The 26,358-nt window shown below is 39.3% G+C and overlaps 1 protein-coding gene across 1 annotated transcript; it reads left to right on the top strand.

Annotated features, from left to right (window-relative positions):
• On the top strand, positions 1 to 25,262 carry wnt2bb (wingless-type MMTV integration site family, member 2Bb). Its single transcript, XM_062999042.1, has 5 exons — positions 1 to 140; positions 12,805 to 13,025; positions 15,671 to 15,948; positions 18,124 to 18,388; positions 24,023 to 25,262. Exons 1-5 carry the CDS (start codon positions 7 to 9, stop codon positions 24,250 to 24,252), a joined length of 1,128 nt encoding a protein of 375 aa, XP_062855112.1. The 5' UTR covers positions 1 to 6; the 3' UTR covers positions 24,253 to 25,262.
• The last annotated feature ends 1,096 nt before the right edge of the window (positions 25,263 to 26,358 follow it).

Below are 26,358 nucleotides of genomic sequence, written 5' to 3'. Positions count from 1 at the left end.
TGAGAGATGTTCGGCTTTGGGAAAAGTCACGGACCGCTCGGGATCCTCAGAGAATCCGGCACGCGCGCTTCCTCGCGACTGTACTGCGCCTTCACCATCCTCCTGCTCATCCTCACACCCCGCGTGGACTCATCCTGGTGGTGAGTGTAAACCTTACTCTCCTCTTCTGTGAGATAGATGCTCTACCAAACCTATTACATTTATCTTCCATCACTTGCTTGTGTTTATTATAACTGGCAACATAACTACATTGCTATCTAATCCCTAACATTACCCCCCTCATGAATTTCTACTCATGAGTGCATTGTTTATTATGATTTGATATCTTTATCTATGGAAGAAAGTCATACGAAATTCAACAACCAAGACCAGTAAACTTTGATTTTGTATTGCATTGTATTTACTAAAATGGTTTATTAAATGTTGTAGGATTAATCTGAACTCTAACCCTCTCTCAACTATTAGGAAAAAGTCATGAGACTTTTACTCAGTCTCAGAAATATAATGAATATATATATATATTGATTATATATTTCTCAATCTAGCCTTAAGAAAAAGGTAGTGCCAACTGAGTTTTATATATATATATATATATATATATATATATATATATATATATATATATATATATATACAGTGGGGGAAATAAGTATTTGATCCCCTGCTGATTTTGTAAGTTTACCCCCTTACAAAGACTTGAACAGTCTATAATTTTTATGGAAGGTTTATTTTAACAGAGAGAGACAGAATATCAACAAAAAATCCAGAAAAAAAACATTAAATAAAAGTTATAAATTAATTTGTATTTAATTAAGGGAAATAAGTATTTGATCCCCTACCAACCAGCAAGAATTCTGACCCCCACAGACCGGTTATGTGCCCATGAGGCACACAAATTAGTCCTGTCCCTGTATAAAAGACTCCTGTCACAGAATCAGTTTCTTTCGTTCAAATCTTTCGACCACCATGGGCAAGACCAAAGAGCTATCAAAGGACGTCAGGGACAAGATTGTATACCTGCACAAGGCTGGAATGGGCTACAAGACCATCAGCAAGAAGCTTGGTGAGAAAGAGACCACTGTTGGTGCGATAATTCGAAAATGGAAGAAATACAAGCTCACAGTCAATCACCCTCACTCTGGAGCTCCATGCAAGATCTCACCTGGTGGGGTAAGAATGATTCTGAGAAAGGTGAGGTCAGCCCGGAATTACACGGGAGGAGCTTGTCAATGATCTCAAGGGAGCTGGGAGCAGAGAAATGCTGGATATGACCCCAAGAACACCATCCCCACTGGGCATTTCTTTGCCTCCAAACACGGCGAGTGGAGTTGGTGCCAAAGAGCTCAATTTTGGTCTCATCTGACCATATCACATTCTCCCAAGCTTTCTCTGAATCATTCAGGTGTTCATTGGCAAACTTCAGACGGGCCTGTACATGAGCCTTCTTGAGCAAAGGGACTCTGCGGGCACTGCAGGATCTCAATCCATTACGACGAAGTGTGTTACTAATGGTTTTCTTGGTGACTGTGCTCCCAGCTCCCTTGAGATCATTGACAAGCTCCTCCCGTGTAATTCTGGACTGACCTCACCTTTCTCAGAATCATTCTTACCCCACCAGGTGAGATCTTGCATGGAGCTCCAGAGTGAGGGTGATTGACTGTGATCTTGTATTTCTTCCATTTTCGAATTATCGCACCAACAGTGGTCTCTTTCTCACCAAGCTTCTTGCTGATGGTCTTGTAGCCCATTCCAGCCTTGTGCAGGTCTACAATCTTGTCCCTGATGTCCTTTGATAGCTCTTTGGTCTTGCCCATGGTGGTCGAGAGATTTGATTCTGTGACAGGAGTCTTTTACACAGGGACAGGACTAATTTGGACATAACCGGTCTGTGGGGGTCAGAATTCTTGCTGGTTGGTAGGGGATCAAATACTTATTTCCCTTAATTAAATACAAATTAATTTATAACTTTTATTTAATGTTTTTTTTCTGGATTTTTTGTTGATATTCTGTCTCTCTCTGTTAAAATAAACCTTCCATAAAAATTATAGACTGTTCAAGTCTTTGTAAGGGGGTAAACTTACAAAATCAGCAGGGGATCAAATACTTATTTCCCCCACTGTATATATATATATATATATATATATATATACAGGGTGAGTCAAAATTATGTTAACACTTGAATGGCGGAAACCATTTATTCACAAAACATACTTCATATGTGTAATATGATTTACAGGAAGGTCTCAACCTGTTCGGCATCATTTTCAACACACAAAAAGTTCTTAATCTGTCACCCATGGTGTACGTCTATCTGCAGAAGAAAAATAAGATGGATAGATAGATAGATAGATAGATAGATAGATAGATAGATAGATAGATAGATAGATAGATAGATAGATAGATTCACCCTATAGATAGATAGATAGATAGATAGATAGATAGATAGATAGATAGATAGATAGATAGATAGATAGATAGATAGATAGATTTTTGTAAGTACTGAATTCTTATTAGGATTACTTTAATATTAGTAATTAAACATTTATATTCAATAAAAAATTCTGTCATTTGTTTAAAAACTATGATTTTTTTTGTTTCAACAATCATATATATGCAATTTTATGTAAATTTTATTAGATATTGGATAAGTGTATTATATAATATCATTATCTGTAATTAGAACTAGGCATTAAAATATCATAGTAAAAATTACTTCAATTTAATAAACTCTTATTCTGCAAAATGTAACAAATGTGTAATCTTAAGACATCATTAGCTCAGTCTGTCTCAGTAATACACAATCATATTGTATCTGTATTCTTATTTTATCTTTTAATTAAAAAAAAAACTAAAACCGTATAAACACATTCAGCTTAGTCATGTAAATTCTAACACCATTGGTTCCAATAGTCTCAGAAATGTTCCTGAAGACTTGGGTTCAAATTTTGCCTCTGGTTAATGTCTGTACAGAGTTTTCCATGTTTTATAGATGTTCACATAGATTACCCCAGGTACTCATGTCCTTTCACCTCACAAAGCATGCAAAATGTGAAATGACTACTTCAGACATGCCCTAGGTATAAATAAGTGAGTGGATGGGACTGGTGCCCTTCCTGGGTGTATTCCAGCCTTGTGGCTATTGTTTCTGTGTGGTGCTGTACCCACCGCAACCCTAATCAGAATAAAGCCGTTATTTCAGATTAATGCAACAATTACATATAAACTATACATATGCTTTCATGTATTTATTCAGATTTGAAAAGTGTTGTTAAAAAGACATGCAGTTGAATTTCTCATGTTGTATTTTGTTGGATTTCATCTAAAAGATGTTACTAACCCTGCCCCAACCCTGTGAAGTTGAGTTGTGTGAATAGTAATGAGTCTGCATTCATGAGTTTTTGTTGACTTCCAATCATTCTAGTAATATTTAATCAGTATCTTTTTGCTGTCATATTATAGTATTTTGATGCAGTTCCAGGACCAGAGTTGGACCCACTCCACCAGTAACTCTTGGTGGGGAGTTATTTTCTTCCTGGGTCTGTGTTGGGTTTTTCTAGGCACTTTGTTGTCCTTTTTACTTCTAAAACATGCCAGTAGGTGTATTTAGTATTTTAATTTTCCCTTGTGTGTGGGCGAGTAAGTATGTAACACACTGGTAGACTGAAGATTTTTTTGCAAGAAGTGCTTTTGCAAGAAATATTGGGCAAATAATCAAAATGTGCCATGCTGATGGACCCCTACCCAAAAAGACTGGACACATAAAAGTCATAAAAGGTGCTTTAACAAAGTATTAGTTTAAGGGTGTGCATATTTAAGGAAATACTCTACACAAATGTTTTAATTTAGAATTTAGCTAATATGATTTATATAATATGTGTGTTAGTGTACTTTTTTGTAATTCTTGCAAATAAATGCTAAACATTTTAGGTAATATGAACCCAGAATCTGTTTAAGAAATGATGAGCTGGGTTGACACAAAAATTGTGAATTCTAATTTAGCCATACGGTAGCCCAGATCCTAACTGGAAAAAAGAGTCAAAAGAGGCAAATCCGTATCGCATACTAAAAAAAGGTCAGATTTGGGTTGGAAATGTAGCCTCATGGAAATCTAGATGAACAGTAAGATGAATAACATGCCAATAGATGTACTGACCTTATTACTATCTGAATTACTGACTGCTACTACTATAATACTATCTAACAATGGGGAGTTTTCTTCTTCAAAAAGCAAATCAGGACATCCTTGACTACTGACGTATTATGTGCCAAAAAGTCTGACATTGCAAACTGACCAAGGATATAGACTAGAGCAGGAGAGGTCAGGCAGTCTGTCTCTCATTCCCTCACACTCTCTTTTTGCTCTCTCACTTGCTTACTCTTTCTAATCATATCATCCATCACCCTAAGCAGACTGAGGGCTCATCGTAAGCTATCGAGGAACATGTTTGTGTCTGAAATGAACTAACTTATTTTCTCTCATTTTTCTATGGTTTTTATATTGTAGGTGGTTTGTGGTTTGGAATTTTAGAGCATTGTTCAGTTAAAAATCATCCAGTTTGTTAGGGAGTAAAGGATGGCAGGGGATGAGGAAGCTTGAGAGCTTTGACTGCTGCCACTTTTTGATGTTTCCTAAATTTAGCTAGATTTGCTTTTATTAAAACATTAAAACACTTTATATTACTTTATATTACCAAAGACTATTTGGCATATTTAAAACTCATATAATAAATGCCAGCTGTCAAAGTTGTAAATGTAGAATAAATGGTTACAATAAAGCTATATTCATATGTATATAATGCTATATATAGGAGGGTTCTTCAAAAAGTTTCCACACTTTTTAAACTCTATTTATTAAGAATTTCAAAAACAAATTACATCTCTTTTCTACAGTCACCTTCCGATGCATTTTTCCCAGCGTCGTACCAACTTTTTAATGCCATCAGCAAAAAATATTTTTGGTTGAGTTCGTAGCCACTGATGCACCACTGCTTTAACATCATCATCATCTTCTTCCCCTTTAAGCTTCTTTGATCCAAAAAGGTGGAAATCAGATGGCACTAAATCCAGACTATATGCTCTCTCAGTTTCTCAGACCAATTACTTCTCCTCCCACCCTCACTATTTCCAACAAAAATATAACAGTGCGTAAAACTTTTTGAAGATCCCTTATATATAGTTTTAATAATGCTGTCATTTTACTGATTAATCTACAAATATGAGACATTTTGTAAAAAGCAGTTATAGAAGAATTTGGGACTTTTGAACCTTTAACTCACATTTAACAGTGGTTTGCGGTCTTGCTCTTCGTGGACTGGGATTTCTCTGGAATACTTGAATCTTTTCACAATATTATGTAAAGCAGATGGTAAAAGACAAATTATTTGCAATGCTGACTGAGAAATATTCTTTTGAAAATAAATGACAATCCTCTCACAAAGGTTGGAGCAAAGTGGTGAGCCAAAACCCCTATTTGCTTGCTTGATTGACCTGCCTTCAGTCCAGGCTGTTACCAATTCACCTGTTACCAATTGTGGAATGTTTTAAAATGACGTAACTAGAATTTTCTATAAAATCTTCACTCTTTTTTTTTGCCCCCATCCCAACTTTTTTGAGTGTGATGCAGGCATCAGATTCAAAACTTAATATTTACAAAATATTCTCAAAAAGTTAGCCAAAACATTAAAGGTCATTTATTTGTACTTCTGTTAACTAAAGGCTCAAAAGAATTATCAAATCACAAATGAGTGTTTTTACTTTACATTTTACAAAATGTCCCAACTTTTTCAGGTATGGGGTTTGTACATGTATTCACCCATAATGATGAAGTGACAATATGTTTTTAGAGTTCATGTAAAACATGTAAAATTCATTAAAAATGATAAACTGAAAACTCTAATTCACAAAAGTGTTTAGACCCTTTATTGTACTATTTGTAGAACCCCTTTGGCACTAATTACAGCTGCAAGTTTTTGTCTCTACAAGCTTTGCACACCTGGATTTGGGCAGTTTATCCCATTCTTGGCAGATTCTTTCAAGCTCCACCAGATTGGACGGCAGGCACCTAAGAACCCTCTTTAGATCTGTCCAAAGATGTTTGATATTACTTGTTTGGATGTTGAATTTGTTAAAGGTTGTGCCAAACATCTTGTATTTCAAAATTATTCAGGCCACTGTGGCTCAGGGAACAAAGCCTTGGATATTGTTTTAAATTTTGCTCTGATTTATGCTTTGCTACAATTTGATTGTGGAGACTGAAAATGTTTTAAATGTGTGAATGGCATCTAATGCACATTGGAATTGCCTCTTTACACACTTTCTGTTTCCTCTCTGTTGGGAATACAATATAATTTTTTCCCTCCAATGTCTTGGTAAATTATTAATAACAACAACATATGATAAAAAAACTTTACTGTTTAGTGTCCATGAGTGCCTCTATCTTGTAAACCAGAGTGAGGGAGTCTGGAAAGTATAGTCATTAATACATTTATTATAATAATTTATTTATCTTTGAATCTACATCTGATTGTCTCTTTTTTACTAAATATTCGTAAGTATTTGTAGATAGGTAATCAAATTTTTTGTATGTGGCCGTACCTCTTTTGGTTTTGATTAGCAGTTAAATCATATATATTAATCATAAATAAATGAAGGCCAAACCTGTGTAGACAACTGACCATGAGCTTGTTGGACAAAACTCAAATCCAAAACTGAAAGCAACAACATGCGGTTGGCCTTCTCATTTTAGCTATAACAGTCATCACTTCTCTGATTACAAGAGGGAGTGGCTTTGCTAATTTGCACATTCAGTCAATAGTACATTTCTGAGATCAGGCTCCGATGTTGGATGAGAAGGCCTGGTTCCCAAACAATGTTCCAGTTTATCCCAAAGGTCTTCCAGATTGTTGATGTCAGGTGACGAATGTGGTTGGGGCGAAATAAAAGTAAAAAGTTCCTATTTCATATATTCAAGTTATAGAGTTCCACAATAAGCAGCTGAATTGGTAACAGTTGTAAAAAGCATGATTGGGTATAAAAGGAGGATCCACCAAAGGATCAGTCTTTACAAGCAATTATGGGTTGTGGCTCACCAACAAACTTCAGAAGACAATTAAAGATAATTAAAGTTTAAAAAGAACATTTCTCAATGCAAGACTGTAAATAATTTAGTCTTTCTCCATCTACTGTTCATAATATTGTAAAAAGATTCAGGGAATCTGGATAGATTTCAGTCCGTGTAACCACTGAACCATTGATACTTCACACAGTCCGGTGCTGCATTGAGAAATGCAACCAAAACTCTATTACACAAAGAGAGAAACATCAATTCTATGCAGAAATGCCTCTCTGGGTGTGTGCTGTGGTCAGATGAGTCCACAGTTCAGCTTATTTTTTGGGAAAAATGCATGTCAAGTTTTCTATGCCAAAGATGAAAAGGACCGTTATCAGTAAAAGATGCAAAAGCCGACATCTGTAAATGGGGTGCATCAGTGCCCATGGCATGGGTGACTTTTTTTTGCAAGTGTACCATTGGCACAGAGACATATATTGGTATTTTAGAGAGACACTTTTCCTGGGAAAGGATTTCAGCGAGGTGATTCCAGGCCTCATTTAGTATGTGCTACAACAGTGAGGGTTAAGGACCTTGATCAAAGGCCCAACAGTGGCAGTATAACAGAGCCTGGATTTGAACCGACAATCTTCCAATTGATAGCCCAAACTCTACCCACTAGGCTATCTCTGCCCAATAATAGGAAAGGTGATGGAACACAAGGGTAAACACACCTCTGTCCAAACTTTTTGGAGTGTGTTGCAGGCATTACTTTTTACAATGTTCCAATGTTTCTGAAAATGGGGTTTGTATAAGTAAAATTATATTAAAATATTGAAAATGTTTACTAGTTTATTAGTTACTGCTAATAATTGTTATAATCATGGTCCTTCTAAGACAGGAAAGGTGAATAGTGGTTCTGCTTTATTAGCTCTTTAGCCATCCTGATGAGGGGCAAATTACTATAGTCATGCATTCTTTTCCCAGTCAAGCATAACCATATCTGATCCCCCTCTCACTCTCTCTCTCTCACACAGTGTACGTGACAGGGGCTCTACAATGTGTTTTTACGGTGTGTTGTTACAGTCCTGTGGATAATGATTTACCGCAGCAGTAAAAGCCCCTATCCATCCCACAGTCATGTGTAAAAGCACTGCGAAATGTGTGTGTGGGCTCTGTACGAGGTACCACCCTCTTAATATTACCCAGTCAACCATATGAGCAGTGGAGGACCAGACAGTTCACTTCGCAGTACACACACAACTCAACAGGTTTGGTCAGTAATGTGTTTCAAAGTGATGATGCAGATCAGGTGTCAGCTGATGATCAGTTCAGCCCAGTAAGGAGTGTTTCTATAAACAGGGAGATGTTGGGTCAACCAATTAATTGAACTGTTTCTGTAAAATCCAGTGTTTGATTTAAAATGCATTTTGTACTGAAAAGTAGAGCTATATTGGTGCACAGTGGTGCTGCATAGAACCAGGTTCTTGAGGACCTATGAACTAGTCATGTCTGTGTGGATTTCCAATGAGTATCTGGGTGTCTCTTTGGATCCGAGAAATATGCAGAAAGTGGATTGGCTAGTCTGAACTGTAAGTGTGAGTGAGTAAATGGGTGTGGTGTCTTGAGTTGTAAGTTACATTTGTAGATGCAGTGACTAACTGCGTTTTCTAACAAGAGTTATACCCATGTGAGCCAAAACTTGACCGCTCGCCTAAAATGCTGTCAAAACAGCTTTGACCCAGTGAGACATCTGTATCTGGTACCAGGACAACACCAGTGGCTCCTTCAACTTCTGTACACTGCAGCATTGATCATACTATAGTGCATCCTGGTACAAGCTCTCTTGTGTGTGAATGACACACATGTGCCTGACCGTCTACATGGTCTTGGAAAAAAACAGGATTTGTCTTACCAGTCTCCTCTATAGCTCCAACGTCTAGTTCCAGTGGACTAGTTCCAGTGGACTCCAATGTCTAGTTCCAAAGTCTAGTTCCAATGCCCATTGTAGGTGCTTTGATGATCGACAGGGACATTAGTGTGGACACTTTGACTGGCCTGTGTCTGCACATGTTGTTTAAAGGATAGAAAGATACTTTATACATATTTAATGCATAGGTAGGCCTCAGCATTAATGTTACCCTCACAGATGTGCAATTTGCTTGAGTCATTGCCACTAACACACCGCCATACCATGACAGACAATAAATTAGAGCATAACTAAGCATTTTTTTTGTATGTTGCTGATAAATGGTTTCCTTTGTTGAGCCTTAACTTGCTTTTGTACATGCAATGATGGTGTTAACTAATATTATATTTATTACAGAACATGTCAAGTTTTAATGAAGTTTAATGAGGTAACTAGATGTCATGGGCATTTAATATTATTTTTCAACTTTGCCATATTTTTGCAGATTCTGAATCTGTTAACAATTTTATGACTAGTAGATGGTAAAATCCCTAATATTATTGCAATTATGCTTTAAGAAGCTGAAACTTTTAGACTTATCTTTGCTTGTAAATAACTAGGCAGTTTGTTAATGCATGTTTATATCCATGTGGAAAAAACGAGTATCAAAAAGGAATAAAACGGTTTAAAAACTGCAGCTTTCAGTTTTATTTGCATTTTACTTATCATCTGTTGTATTTGACCATTAGATGCATATATACACAGTTTATAGCCAAAAGTATGTGGTCATTGTTGCTAATAAATACGGTCAGGTGTTTTAGCCACACCAATTTCAGCCACATCCAAATGTTTATAAATTATATTATTATATTAAATAAATGATTTGCTTCTAAATGTGTAGCAGCAGATTTGTGTGAAAAAAAACCTGGTATAGTCTGGACTATTTTCCTAACAATAGGTCAAATGATTTACTGTTGTGTTAAATCAATCGGAAGCCTCATAACTAAGCTACAAATGTACCCATCTTTTAAAATATAGGGTTTTTATCAAAAGAAATTGTCAGGATGACTGGACCTTTCCTACTAAATAAAACATAAAAATGATTAATTCCTGTTTTAGGGAACATATACAGTATTCTGCATTGTTGTGCAAGGAGAGACTTGTACTGTTGTATCTCAAACTAAGTCAAAGACACAGAATAAGGAACAGGAATGGTACAGATACAACGACAAAGGAAGACAGAGAGATGAACTCTCTATATTGTGTATAGTTTGTGCCAACTCAGTTTGGGGAATGAGGGTGTGCGTTTGGGAAATGGTAAACATACGGGGGGCAGTGATGGAATGAGGACATCCATAACAGGAGTGGAAACTGGAGACGAAGAGAGATAGAGAGATACTAAAGGGACAATAGAAAGCATGTGAGCAATGGGTAACAAAGCTTGAGTTACAATACATGGCCAAAAGTATGTGGACACTTCCTGATTAGTTCAGTCACACCCATTGCTAATAAGTGTAGAAATGAAAACAAAGTCATCAGCCACAACATTATATATTCATGTGATATATTAGACAGCAAGTGAACAATCACTTCTTAAAATGGACTTTGACAAGGGTAAATTTGTGATGGCTAGTCGACTGGATCAGAGCAAGTTTTGTGAGGTGTTTCTCTTATACAGGCTCCTCTGGCAACAGGCTCATTCAAGCCCTCATTCTTCCATCTCTCTCCAGCTCAAAAGTATGTGGACACTTCCTGATTAGTTCAGTCACACCCATTGCTAATAAGTGTAGAAATGAAAACAAAGTCATCAGCCACAACATTATATATTCATGTGATATATTAGACAGCAAGTGAACAATCACTTCTTAAAATGGACTTTGACAAGGGTAAATTTGTGATGGCTAGTCGACTGGATCAGAGCAAGTTTTGTGAGGTGTTTCTCTTATACAGGCTCCTCTGGCAACAGGCTCATTCAAGCCCTCATTCTTCCATCTCTCTCCAGCTCTTCTTCTTACATATTGTCGATGATTGGACCCTACTCTTTTCTGCTACTCTTCTGTGATGATGCTAAGCCAGGTCATTGCTGTACTTCTTCAGTCTCTCAAAAAGTAAACTCTAAGAAAGTTTTCTTGGCCTTTCAGTCCACAGTCTTCTTGACCTCCCCTAAATTCTCACATTTCTTTATATAGGCTTGAATACCACTTCTTGAGTATCCAGTTTGTTTGCTGATTTACCAGAGAGTGGCCAATTATTGAAATGTGATGGAAAGTTGGTCTTGCACATGTTAGCAAGCTTCCAATGAATGAAACTTATACAACATGTGTATGTAATGCTCAAGCATGTCTTGCACAAACCTGGATTGATTTTGAAATGAGTAGGACAAATACAGGTGTTAGCAATGATATTAATGAATTGCATCCTTTGTTATGTAATTGGCATTTACCCTACACTTTATAAGCAATAATGATAAACATGTTTTATTGCACACCTGGATTTTGGCAGAGTATCCTATTCTTCTTGGCAGATCCTCTTTAGCTCCACAGACTGGATGGTGAGCATCTGTGAACAGCTGACTTTGGGTCTTTCCACAGATGATTCCTGGGGTTTAAGTATAGGCCTTGGCTGGGTCACTTGAGGACATTCAGAGTCTTGTCGCAAAGCCAGTTCATTGTTGCTTTGACAGTATGCCTCAAGTTTTAGATTTGGGACAGTGAACCTCATTTGAGATTGCATGCTCTGGAGGAGGTTTTCTTTTCTTCTGGAGGAGGATATTTCTGTATTTTGCGCCATTTATCTGTCTTTCCATTTATTTGCCCCCCCCCCCCCCCCCTTCTCTTGCTGCTGAAAAGCAACCTCCACTATGATGCTGCCACCACCATATTTCAAATAGTGACAATATTAGCCATGTGATGTGCAAGGCCTTTTACTTGCATTGACTTCTATATTGACACTCTGCCATAAAGGTATGGTTTATGGGACGCTGTGATGATGGTTGTTCGTCAAGCAGGCACTTTAATCTCTGCAAAGCACTTCAGGATATCTTTTAGAATGAACATTGAGTTCTTTTTTACTTTCTTGACAAAGGCCCTTCTTGCTCACAGCCTAATTTGACCAGATGGCCAACTCCTGGAAGGTTCAAGATTGTGCCAAGCCTCATTTAAAATATATTGGGTCCACTGTGGTCCTGTGTTCCTGAAAGCATTGTGGAGATCCTGACACTGTGCCTTTAACATTATGACCTGACTATGTCCTGATGATGCAGTGTATGCAATTGTGGGTCTCATAGACTTTATAGACCCAAATGGGTGCATTTTAATCCTATGTCTAATCAATTTATATTGCAGCTTGTGGACTCCAATGGAGTTCTAGACACATCTAAGGAATATTAAAGGATTCACCTGACCACAGTTTGGAGTGCCATAGCAAAAAATATTCAGTTTTGATTAAATTAAAACTCTACTGGCTGATGAATGGGGGAGTTGTCCTATTAATTCCCACACCTTGCAGCTATAACAACTATCATTCTTTTGGGATGACTTTTAACACGATTTTTGTCCATTCAGTCAAAGTAGCATTTGTAAGTTTTAGTACTAATGTTGCTCAAGAGAGCCTGGCTCACAATCGACATTTCAATTTATCTTAAGGGATCTACAGTATGTCAGGCCATGTGCAGGCCAGTGGAGTTGCAACACACCAAAATGATCAAACTATGCCTTAATGGTGCTCAATTTATGCTGGAACACCCAAAACTCCAAACTGTTGCTACAGCCCTTGAACTTAATTAATAAACATTTTTATGAAGTTACATATTTAAGCAACTGTGCATTTTTTAACATGTGTGTTACAGGTACATTGGTGCTTTGGGTGCGAGGGTGATATGTGATAACGTGCCAGGACTGGTGAATAAGCAGAGACAACTGTGTCAGAAGCATCCAGACATAATGCAGTCGATCAGTGAGGGAGGAAAGGAGTGGATCAGGGAGTGCCAACATCAGTTCAGACATCACAGATGGAACTGCAGCACTATCGAGCGTGACCACACCGTCTTCGGCAGAGTCATGCAACGCAGTGAGTGTCTCTTTGTGTGGTGGTGTATGACTGAAAGGGATACAGTCTTAAAGATCTCTATGTTAGAGATATGGCAAACCACGTGAAACCTCCAAACTTTTCAGGAGGTGAAATATATCAGGAATTTAAGACAGCTGCTTTCTTGCTTGTTTCAGCATTTTGCCTTTTTAATATTATATACACCGATCAGCCATAACATTAAATCCACCTCCATGTTTCTACATACACTGTCCGTTTTATCAGCTCCACTTACCATATAGAAGCACTTTGTAGTTCTACAAGTACTGACTGTAGTCCATCTGTTTCTCTACATAATTTTTTAGCCTGCTTTCATGCTGTCAGGATCCCCACAGGACCACCACAGAGCAGGCATTATTTAGGTGTTGGATAATTCTCAGTACTGCAGTGACAATGACGTGGTGGTGGTGTGTTAGTGTGTGTTGTGCTGATATGAGTGGATAAGAAACAGCAGCGCTGCTGGAGTTTTTAAATACCGTGTCCACTCATTTTCCACTCTATTAGACACTCCTACCTAGTTGGTTTACCTTGTAGATGTAAAGTCCGAGACGATCGCTCATCTATTGCTGCTGTTTGAGTTGGTCATCTTCTAGACCTTCATCAGTGGTCACAGGACGCTGCCCACGGGGCGCTGTTGGCTGGATATTTTTGGTTGGTGGACTATTCTCAGTCCAGCAGTGACAGTGAGGTGTTTAAAAACTCATCATCAGCATTGGTGTGTTTTATCCACTCATACCAGCACAACACACACTAACACACCACCACCATGTCAGTGTCACTGCAGTGCTGAGAATGATCCACCACCTAAATAATACCTACTCTGTAGTGGTCCTGACCATTGAAGAACAGCATGAAAGGGGGCTAACAAAGCATGCAGAGAAACAGATGGACTACAGTCAGTAATTGTAGAACTACAAAGTGCTTCTATATGGTAAGTGGAGCTGATGAAATGGACAGTGAGTGTAGAAACAAGGACACAACAAGGTCAAGGTCATAATGTTATGCCTGATCGGTGTATATTGTGAAGAATTGGAATTAAGATGATTACAATGTACAGTAGTGTATTGCTATTTGTCTTCCTGCTGTTTAGGTTGCAACAATTACCCTTGCTCTTACCGTCCTTATTATAAGTGAAAGAGCATTTTTTAAAATGATAGTATATGGGGCTATTTATACCTGACTGTTATGGACAAAAAATTCACCTCGTCCTCCATTAAGTGTAGATGCTACTTATCATGCTTTGCTTTGTTGTGTGTCTGCCATGCCCCTTAAATACTATGCACTATTTCACATGCTCTACCTTTGGCACACAGTTTATAAACCAACAGTTCTCTTTTTTTGTCAGCTAGGCTAGGATGTGCCACAACAGTAGACACAATATGAGCTCATTTCTTGCACTGTTGCATAAATGTAAAGATAAAATAGTCTTTACAGAAGTGCAGACCACAACTTCATGTGTCATGGGCCGCCAGTTGACAACCCCCTCTTATAAACAAGGCTGAATTATTGCTATGCTTACAGCTAATGTTTTGCTCACTACCCTATAATAAGAACACAAAGTTAGGTTGTATAAAACAGTGGCAATCCTTTTAGTAAAACAGCCATGCACTCTCTCCATTGTAGCCATTTAGTTTATGAATGTTTGCATAACAGAAGCTTGACAAACTTTTTGAAATATGCTTAAACTTTGGAAAAAATGTTAAATACTGTGGAAACACATTAAATGGAGTGTGTTGGGAAAACTTCTTCTTAGCCAGTCCTAAAATATACAACAGTGTTTTAAAACTGCAAGATCTTGATTGATTTAATGATCCTTCAGATGTGTCTAGAAGTCATCAGATGTAGTTTGGAAAAGCACACACCTAGAACCCACAATATCCATGGCATTGCAAGGACAAAATCAAGCTATCTAAGGCTTTAAATGTTCCCAGGACCACAGTGGACTTGATAATTTTAAAATAAACAAAGCTTGGCACAACCTTGAACTTTCCAAGAGTTGGCCGTCTAGGCAAATTGGGCATCCAGACAAGAAAATACTTGGTCAAGGAGATAAGAAAGAACTTAACAGTCACTTGAAAAGAGCTTCAAGAGTCCTGTGTAGAAAGTAAAGAAACATTTGGATGTACAACCGTCTATACAGTACTTCATAACTGCAGTACTCCATAACACTAAACCAGTAATTACTGGTTTATATTTTCATATTTTAGTTTAACGAAATGAATTAGTGTATGGCTGGAAGCAAGGGCTGTTCTTAGTCCAGACAGGGGCGTGTTAAGGACAGCAGTCTACCTCAGCTGACTTTCCCACAACCGAAGGGAGCAGGGTATCACAATACCCTGCATTAAACAGTTTATCTGAGTGGAGAGGAACCCATCCCATAGAGATTAATCCTGCACTAATATTTAAAAGTAACACTTATGCTGCCTGCTGACGCATCCTTTTGGCCTCGTCACAAGCGGAGGAATGAGTTAGGCGGGTGTGTGTGATATTGTTTAGGATTGCGAGCCTTTCACCTAAACAAGATGGAGTGTGTGATTAAATGTTTGAGTGAGTGAGGGACTGAGCCATTGTGTCTGTCTCTGTGTGTGCTCGTCACTGTTTTCTGTAACACCCTTCTTTTTGTGCAGGCAGTCGGGAAGCTGCCTTTGTGTATGCGATCTCGTCGGCGGGCGTCGTGTACGCCATTACCCGCGCCTGTAGCCAGGGGGAGCTGAAGAGCTGCATCTGTGACCCGCACAAGCGAGGCAAAGCCAGAGACGAGCACGGCGAGTTTGACTGGGGTGGCTGCAGTGACAATATTAACTATGGGATAAACTTTGCTAAAGCTTTTATTGATGCTAAGGAGCGCACCGTGAAAGATGCACGAGCACTTGTGAACCTTCATAACAACCGCTGTGGAAGAATGGTAAGAGACTGCAAAGATTGTGCAATAAAAGGCCAAATTTTCAGCATTACCCATATTTGGATGCCCTTAGTTGTATGTGGGGATCTCAGATTTTTTACAGGTGTGGGTTGATATTTTTAGTCCCATCCTGATAGACATTCTCATGATTTTGCAAGGTAATTCTTTGTAAAACGTTAAAATATATTTTACGGGGATTAAGCTCCTTCACCTTCTTTTTTAGAAATCCTTCTTGAGTTATTATGGAGATACAGTGATCAGACATAACATTAAAACCACCTCGTTGTTTCTACACTCATTGTCCATTTTGTCAGCTCCACTTACCATATAGAAGCACTTTGTAGTTCTACAATTACTGACTGTAGTCCATCTATTTCTCTACATACCTTTTTAGCCTGCTTTCACCCTGTTCTTCAGTGGTCAGGACCCCCACAGGACCACTACAGAGCAGGTATTATTTAGGTGGTGGAATTATTCTCAGCACTGCAGTGACACTGACATGGTGGTGTTGTGATGTGGTATTAATTGGTCAGACACAGCAGCGCTGCTGAAGTTTTTAAATACAATGTCCACTTATTGTCCACTCTATTAGACACTCCATCCTAGTTGGTTCACCTTGTAGATGTAAAGTCAGAGACGATCACTCATCTATTGCTGCTGTTTGAGTTGGTCATCTTATAGACCTTCATCAGTGGTCACAGGACGTTGCCCACAGGGTGCTGTTGGCTGGATATTTTTGGTTGGTGGACTACTCTCAGTCCAGCAGGGACAGTGTGGTGTTTAAAAACTCCATCAGCATTGCTGTGTCTTATCCATTCATACCAGCACAACGCACACTAACACACCACCACCATGTCAGTGTCACTGCAATACTGAGAATGACCCACCACCCACATAATACCTGCTCTGTAGTGGTCCTGGGAGAGTCCTGACCATTGAGGAACAGGGTGAAATGGGGCTAACAAAGCATGCAGAGAAACAGATGGACTACAGTGCTACTATATGGTAAGTGGAGCTGATTAAATGGACAGTGAGTGTAGAAACAAGGAGGTGGTTTTAATGTTATGGCTGATCGGTGTATTCATGAGTTTGATTTTGTTTCTTGGCCACCAAGATTACTGTGTGCTTATGGTGATCCAACAATTGTGATCCAATATAATTGGTCTACTATCGGTTCTTATTTTTAACAGCTACCTAATTTTAAACATGAGGCAACACAGGGTACATTAATTTATGTAGCACAATGTTTTAACTAGATATTTTCTTGTTGTTGTACAATGAAAAAGGGAAGGCCAAGATCCAGTGAAAAATCAATTCTACAAAAACACTGCTTAGGAAAAACCTGGCAACCTTAAAGGTGTGAACTGGATTCAGACCATTTGCATAGTCTAAATGGAGTTACCTCATACCTAAGTGTGCATCAAAAGTTTTAATCAGATGGACGGTTTTAATATAAGTTTCTTAAATAGCTAAAGTTAGATGTTGTCAAATAAAAAACAAAATCATGTAAATGACACAAGAATGTGGTGAATTCCTCTCTGTTTCCCACCCTCTGATTTATATCAGTGAGTAGATCTTTGGGCTATCAATCAAAAAGTTGATGGTTCGAATCCCAGCTCTGCCATGTAGCGACTGTCTGTGTGTTGCAAGGCCTTTCACGCACGGTATGGTGGCTGAACCTGCCCTCTGGCCCCAGCTTCCAGATGAGCTGGGATAAGCAGAAGAAAAATTTAATTTTACTGTATGTGCATATGTATATATGACCAAAGGCAATCTATTCTAAACCATCAAAATTTTTGCCTGTGACAGAAACCCTTTTAATTAAAAATAAATAATAAAACCTCATTTATCTAAGATTCAATGCACTGACATCCAGAGTTTAAGTAGAGGAAAATCAACCTAAGAAACTAATCCCATCCAACAAGGGCTATTCTTACACTATGTATAAAAAAGCATTTGTAGCCATTTATATGATTTTTAAGTCCCCTATTGGATTTATAACTGGCCATTAACCAACACAATTTTAAAAGTAATGTTGCATCTCTATTATTAAAGACCTTTGCATGTATTAACCAAATTATTATTAGTGACCTAATTTATTGGCTCTTTATATTTCTGTTTATATTTTATCAATAGACTATGCAGGTTTCTAAAGCATTTTCTTTTTTACACCACCAGTCAGTAAAACGCTTTATGAAGCTGGAGTGCAAGTGCCACGGTGTGAGCGGCTCCTGCACGCTGAGGACATGCTGGCTGGCAATGTCAGACTTCCGAAAGACTGGAGATTACCTCCGCAAAAAATACAATGGTGCCATTGAAGTCACTGTAAACCAGGATGGAACGGGATTCACCGTGGCCAACAAGGATTTCAGGAACGCCACCAAGAATGACCTGGTGTACTTTGAAAACTCGCCTGACTACTGTTTAATGGACAAAGCTGCAGGTAAGTGACACTGACTGATGACTCCTGATTAGTTTTTACCAAGTCTGTTCATAATGCATGACCCACAGATGTTGAAATATAGAATATACCCCTGCTTCAGATCACTGTAGACATCATGAACTGTAGTCACCAAAAGTTGTCTTGTGTCTTGTAAATACGGCCCGGTTCATCTAAAGTGTGTAGGTTATGTATGAGACTGGTGGGATTTGCTGGCGGCATTAAGCCGATTCTCACACCTGCCCCAGCTCAGGCCTCTGCCATACAGGCCCTGGGGCAACAGGAGGAGTGTTAGGATTTGAAAGGGTCATGAGAGGTGGAGCGTGATGTTTCTGCCCCGTTAATCCCTGACACTCTTGCACTGTGACCCCGCTGCCCAGAGGGAATGCAGTTAGACACTCATCTACAGGACACACTCGCCCTTATCTAATGAGATACAGTGGCATATAACATCAGCGATTACAAATGAAGGCAGGTCTGACATGGCAGGAATTTGCAAATTGACCTGTTGTAGAGGTGTCATGTTATGACTGTGTTAAGATTAAGGTTTTACAGTGTTACTCATTCTAATTTAACGTTGTTTTTAGAGAGAATTTATGGCTTTATGCACCCATTGGTGCAATGATACATCAATTTTTACATGGTACTCTAATTAGAGCCAAAAACTATGCAAAACATTATAGAAAATACCCAACCAAAAATGGCAAGACTGATGTACACTAAATGGCCAAAAGCAACAGCATAGACTTTAAATTCAACTTTTGGGAGCGACACAGGTTTATGCGTTAGTATGATGATTCAGCAGGAATAATAGTTTTAATCCCTGATTCTGCTTATCAAGTCCTATTTGTTTGATTCTGAACACTCACTCACTAAAACCGCTTAACCAATTAGGGTAGCGGGAGGGGGTGCTGGAGCCTATACCAGCTTTTCAATGGGCGCAAGGCACACAGTAACACCCTGGACGGGACGCCAGTCCATTGCAGGGCAGACACGCATACATACACACCCATTCACCTATAGGGCAATTCAGAGTCTCCAATTCACCTCACTTGCATGTATTTGGACTGTGGGAGGAAACCGGAGCTCCTGGGGGAAACCCACGCAGACATGGGGAGAACATGCACACTACACACAGAAAGGACCCGGACCGGCCCGCCTGGGGATCGAACCCAGGACCTTCTCGCTGTGAGGCGACAGTGCTACCCACCAAGCCATAATTCAATATCTACTGGATGACTTGAAGTTGATTTACTTGGGTGGTTAATTCACTTCACTTGCTCTCTTAAGTATTGTCATTGAATCCACTCTTAATTATTGGGGTACACCTTTTTTTCTCAAATCGTCTTTGGAAACGTGCTAACCCTTCTTCATTGTTAAATCAGAATACAATCTTTGGCACAATGGCTTGGTGGGTAGCACTGTTGCCTCACAGCAAAAGGTGGAGCAGTCTAGGTGGAGTTTGCATGTTCTCCCTGTGTCTGGATGGGTTTCCTTTAACAGTCCAAAGACATGCAGTCGGGTTAATTGGAGCTACTCAAGTCCACCTAGGTGTGAGTGTTTGTATAAGGGTATGTGTGTTTGCTCTGTATTGGACTGGCGACCTGTCCAGGGTGTTTCCTGCCTTTCGTTCAGTGAATCGTCCCACTGTGACCCTGAATAGGATAAAGTTGGGGTAAAACAGACATGGATAAATTAAGAAATTCTTCTAAATATTTTAAGTAAATGAAAAAGTAAAACACTTGACATTTTAAGTGTAACTACAGAAAGTGTTTAGCAGTGAATGTGGTCTTGTGAGTGCACAGCATAATGACATGGAGAGACAAGGATTTTGTAAGTAATTAATTAAGCCATTCGTATTAATCAAATTGTATGATATTAATAGCATATTTAAAGTAAATATAATTGGGTACTTGTGTCATTGTATCAGACTGTAAAACATCTAGCTTGATAATACACATCCCTAGTAGAGACCTCTCTGTGTAACAGGCATGTGATTTTTACCATGCCTTTAGTAAGATCAGATTTGCTTCTGGATTAGCTCTGATCATGTATTTAATGCTTACTGAATTATATTACCTCAGCACTTGCACTGAGGATGCAGGTGTGAACTCACACTGTGAGTGGCAGTGCTGCACTGTCCTGCAGCTGTGTTACTGTCACGGCAACGGCAGCTGGAGCGGCGAAGCACAACCCGTGTTGGTGTGTGTGGGTTCCGTCTAGGTGGTGTTTGCTTTGGGTTTGTGTCTGACTCAGACATCTTACAGCTCAGTTATTTCAGTGGCTCAGTAACCCCCACCCCACCCTTCTGGTGGTATTTGCACGCCCAAGGATACAACAGGCTCATTTTACAAAAGCCATTCCCTTTTCCTGCCAACACAGTTCTTGAGCTGATGGGAGTACGACCGCAGGGCACGGTGAGACTCCGGTGACACGGATTCTTTTGAGGCAGGAGCTTCGCTTAACTCGTAAACACAATGACATGCACAAAGCATAAGTGCTGGACCGACCAGCATTTTGTAAGGGTGATACTGATTGCTTGTTGATGTTAAATTTGGTCAGTTTAAGCAGCTGTAGCTTTGAACTAGTAATCAGAGGGTTGCCGGTTCAAGCCCCACCATCACCAATTTGCTACTGTTAAGACTTTGAGCAAGGCCCTTAACCCTTAACTGCTCAAATTGTATTCAGTGATAATTGTAAGTCCCTTTGGATAGAGTCGCAAACGTAAATATGCAGACAGACTCTGAAAAAAGAATGTCCATAAATATGGAATTTATTTTAGTGTGCAAACATTTGTTTGGTACACAGTCAGTTACTGTATAACTAATGTAAAAAAGCAAGGAACTACAAATAAAATTGCCACATTAAGTGCCACATTTCACTGCAGTCATTAAATTACACTGATAAATTAAATGATAGAATAAATGGAAGCTACAATACACAACACAGCCTACCTTAATAGTTTAATGTAAACCCAGAACATGACTTAGCGATCATCTCAAAGTCAAAAATTCTTGTCTGTGTTTTGGCACACCCCCTCTGTGTCCACAGAATTGGTTGGGAGTTTTCCAAACTTAGTTACCTGAGTAGTGTTTATAGCTGCTTTACACTTCGACATCTTGGACATTTTGACTAACCGATTGCTAACTGAATTGCCGTAGGATTGCTAGGACCGCCTCATAGTGCAAATTAACCAGTAAACATGAGGCACTTAAATGCTATGCGAATGTGAAATGTTAAGTCGCTAAACACAAACCTTAAATTTTGAATTTTATTGCAAATTGCATATCACACAGGCTTGTTCCATGGTTCGTGATGTGATTTTCATGGCCATAAATGAGGTAAGACCTTACTAATAAGAAATACACTGATCAGGCATAACATTAAAACCACCTCCTTGTTTCTACACTCACTGTCCATTTATCATCTCCACTTACCATATACAGGGGTTGGACAAAATAACTGAAACACCTGTCATTTTAGTGTGGAAGGTTTCATGGCTAAATTGGACCAGTCTGGTGGCCAATCTTCATTAATTGCACATTGCACCAGTAAGAGCAGAGTGTGAAGGTTCAATTAGCAGGGTAAGAGCACAGTTTTGCTCAAAATATTGCAATGCACACAACATTATGGGTGACATACCAGAGTTCAAAAGAGGACAAATTGTTGGTGCACGTCTTGCTGGCGCATCTGTGACCAAGACAGCAAGTCTTTGTGATGTATCAAGAGCCACGGTATCCAGGGTAATGTCAGCATACCACCAAGAAGGACAAACCACATCCAACAGGATTAACTGTGGACGCAAGAGGAAGCTGTCTGAAAGGGATGTTCGGGTGCTAACCCGGATTGTATCCAAAAAACATAAAACCACGGCTGCCCAAATCACGGCAGAATTAAATGTGCACCTCAACTCTCCTGTTTCCACCAGAACTGTCCGTCGGGAGCTCCACAGGGTCAATATACACGGCCGGGCTGCTATAGCCAAACCTTTGGTCACTCGTGCCAATGCCAAACGTCGGTTTCAATGGTGCAAGGAGCGCAAATCTTGGGCTGTGGACAATGTGAAACATGTATTGTTCTCTGATGAGTCCACCTTTACTGTTTTCCCCACATCCGGGAGAGTTACGGTGTGGAGAAGCCCCAAAGAAGCGTACCACCCAGACTGTTGCATGCCCAGAGTGAAGCATGGGGGTGGATCAGTGATGGTTTGGGCTGCCATATCATGGCATTCCCTTGGCCCAATACTTGTGCTAGATGGGCGCGTCACTGCCAAGGACTACCGAACCATTCTGGAGGACCATGTGCATCCAATGGCGGTGCCGTGTATCAGGATGACAATGCACCAATACACACAGCAAGACTGGTGAAAGATTGGTTTGATGAACATGAAAGTGAAGTTGAACATCTCCCATGGCCTGCACAGTCACCAGATCTAAATATTATTGAGCCACTTTGGGGTGTTTTGGAGAAGCGAGTCAGGAAACGTTTTCCTCCACCAGCATCACGTAGTGACCTGGCCACTATCCTGCAAGAAGAATGGCTTAAAATCCCTCTGACCACTGTGCAGGACTTGTATATGTCATTTCCAAGACGAATTGACGCTGTATTGGCCGCAAAAGGAGGCCCTACACCATACTAATAAATTATTGTGGTCTAAAACCAGGTGTTTCAGTTATTTTGTCCAACCCCTGTAGATGCACTTTGTAGTTCTACAATTACTGACTGTAGTCCATCTGTTTCTCTGCATGCTTTTTTTTTAACCTGCTTTTACCCTGTTCTTCAATGGTCAGGACCACCACAGAGTAGGTATTATTTAGGTGTTGGATCATTCTCAGCACTGCAGTGACAATGACATGGTGGTGGTGTGTTAGTGTGCGTTGTGCTGGTATGAGTGAATCAGACACATCAGCGCTGCTGGAGTTTTTAAATACCGTGTCCACTCACCGTTCACTCTATTAGACACTCCTACCTAGTTTGTCCACCTTGTAGATGCAAAGTCAGAGACGATCGCTCATCTATTGATGCTGTTTGAGTTGGTCATCTTCTAGACCTTCATCAGTGGTCACAGGACACTGCCCACGGGGCGCTGTTGGCTGTATATATTTTTGGTTGGTGGACTATTCTCAGTCCAGCAGTGACAGTGAGGTGTTTAAAAACACCATCAGCGCTGCTGTGTCTGATCCACTCATACCAGCACAACACACACTAAGACACCACCACCATGTCAGTGTCACTGCAGTGCTGAGAATGACCCACCACCCAAATAATACCTACTCTGTAGTGGTCCTGTGGGGGTCCTGACCATTGAAGAACAGCATGAAAAGGGGCGAACAAAGCATGCAGAGAAACAGATGGACTACAGTCAGTAATTGTAGAACTACAAAGCACTTCTATATGGTAAGTGGAGCTGATAAAATGGACAGTGTGTGTAGAAACAAGAAGGTGATTTTAATGTTATGGCTGATCGGTGTATATTAGACTTCCCTAAACTTCACAAAATTAGAAATAAATTCCACATCCTTTTGCCAGGTAGCGTATGTGGACACATGTCCTATTCAAAGTAAAACACTACAAATGTTGTTTGTAAACAGTGAAATTTTACTCAACAGTTGATGAGCTATTCTGTTTGTTTTTAAGGTTCGCTGGGCACGGCTGGACGCGTCTGTAACAAATCATCCCGAGGGACGGATGGTTGCGAGGTGATGTGCTGTGGCCGAGGTTACGACACAACACGTGTGAAACGCATCACTAAGTGCGAGTGCAAGTTTAAATGGTGCTGCGCAGTCGAATGTAAGGATTGTGAAGAGGCGGTGGACATACACACCTGCAAAGCTCCAAAACGAGCCGAATGGCTGGATCAGACCTGAGAGCCGGCCTCCTCCTGTATTCCCTTGTCCCATAGATCTCCTGTGAACAGCAGCATCCTGGGATACGAAGTCCATCCCTTGTGGCTCCTCTCTATGATCCCTATTCTTTGTTGCATGGCTTTTTTATAACTCTGTGAAAGCACTACAAGTAAAGAAAAACTGCATTTCCCATGAGCGCCTTGCACACTACACCCAACCTGGCACATTACTCTGCCTGTCTGATGCTCTTTTTTTTTGTATTGAACTGAGCAGAGAACAGGGGAGTGTAAGAATGAGCTATACTGCAACTGTGAACTTTTTGTAGGTGTTTGTTTTTTTCTTTTGTGAAATAAAAAAAAAATATGATATTTTTATCATCATGTTTAATGCTGCATTTAAAATGCTTTAAAGAACTTTATAAAGAAAATCTTGAAGCCTCCATATAGTATCATGGTTACTAGTAGAATATCCACACTTATTTGTTATTAAGAACATACCTGTGTGCCATTGTACTAGTCATCCTCACATTATATCCTTTCACTTGGACTGATAAAGACTGTGAAATTTTGAGGCGGGAAGCGGCAGCATAAGGACGGATGGTGGCCGACAACTTTGCACACTTTCAACTCATCCTGTGGACAGATCCTGTGGTTTGGACCTCAAGTGACTGAAAAAAAAAATCAAGAGAAAAAGAAAACATGAAACCTAATGATGAACATGCACTAAGAATGTTAGTTTACCAATGAGCAACAATAAATATTAATAAATAAAACGAAATACCAAACTTTATAAGTATAAACAACTATCTGGCCATGGCAGCCAAACGAATAGAGAGTAGTTGTTGGATTAATGATGTTGATGTTACCTGGAATATACTGTAGTATCAGATAGATGCTGATGATTTGTTTCGGCTCATCTTTGTAACTTCTGTATACTGCGTTATTATTTTTTCAACAGAAATTCACATAAAGTATTAAGTATAAAAACTGAATTAATATGTGTGACTATAATAAATTGTTTAATTATTTAAAGTGCCTTCTATATCTAGAGAAATAGAAAGAAAATCTATTATTTATTCCTCATGAATTACATTTAACTATGAGGTCAGCTTCATATCTATTGCCACTGAGAACAGACTTTGTCATTAGCTAGCTTAGTTTTACACTGAAAACAGTTTTACATTTTACATTTAATTAAGTACATTTATCCAAGAAAAACCTTTACGAGTCAATAATTGTTAATAAAAATTAATAATTAACTAATAAAAAATTGTCTTTTAATCTTCTAAAAGAGAATTCCTAAACATTAAAAATGAATTAATACACTACATACAAATCAGCAAAATTTGGGACAGTATGAGAAAATGCATTGAAAAAAATATTTCTTATATTTATTTTGACTTATTTAATTGCTGACGGTATGAACCCAAGATATTTCATGTTTTGTCTGATAAACCTTATTTCATTCATTAATGTATACCAATTCCTGCATTTCAGGCCTAAAACATATTCCAAAAAAGTTGGGATGGTAAAGCATTTACCACTTTGTAATGTTGCCATTTTTTCTCACAACACTTGTGTTTTCGCACAGAGGATACCTAGTGATTTAGTGTTTCAGGTGTTATTTTGTCCCCGTTTTCCTGCAAACATGGCTTACCATGCAACAGTACAGGGTCGTTATTGTCGCATTTTTTTGCTTTAAAACTCTCCACATGTTCTCTACTGGGGACAGGTCAGGACTGCAGGCATGTGGTTTTACATTGTCTTGTTGAAAATGCATGGGTGTCCCTGGAAAAGATGACGTCTTGAAGGCAGCATATGTTGCTCTAAGATCTCAATGTACTTTTCTGCATTAATGCTGCCATCACAGAAGTGTAAATTACCTTTGCCAAGGGCACTGAAACAGCCCCATGGCATTACAGACCCTGGCTTTTGGACTCCTATTCTTCTTCCAAAAAAATATGGAATACTGATTCGTCTGACCACAATACACATTTCCACTGTGTGATGGTATAGCCCAGATGCCTCTGAGCCCAGAGAACTTGATGTCTTTTCCGGACATCAAGACATAGGCTTCATTTTTGCACTGAAAAGCTTGAAAGCGTTTGTGAATGTAGCTCCATGTAAT

Source organism: Trichomycterus rosablanca, chromosome 7, assembly GCF_030014385.1.
Source record: "Trichomycterus rosablanca isolate fTriRos1 chromosome 7, fTriRos1.hap1, whole genome shotgun sequence".
Classification (NCBI taxonomy): Eukaryota; Metazoa; Chordata; class Actinopteri; order Siluriformes; family Trichomycteridae; genus Trichomycterus; species Trichomycterus rosablanca.
The sequence above is the reverse complement of the archived record's forward strand: the minus strand, read 5'-3'. Positions and strand labels throughout refer to the sequence as shown.

Excerpts from the sequence above, each read along its gene's own strand:
- wnt2bb (XM_062999042.1), top strand. The coding sequence starts at position 7 with ATGTTCGGCTTTGGGAAAAGTCACGGACCGCTCGGGATCCTCAGAGAA. Across the intron at positions 13,026-15,670 it reads CGGCAGAGTCATGCAACGCA|GCAGTCGGGAAGCTGCCTTT; the intron begins GTGAGTGTCTCT and ends CTTTTTGTGCAG. Across the intron at positions 18,389-24,022 it reads TTTAATGGACAAAGCTGCAG|GTTCGCTGGGCACGGCTGGA; the intron begins GTAAGTGACACT and ends TTTGTTTTTAAG.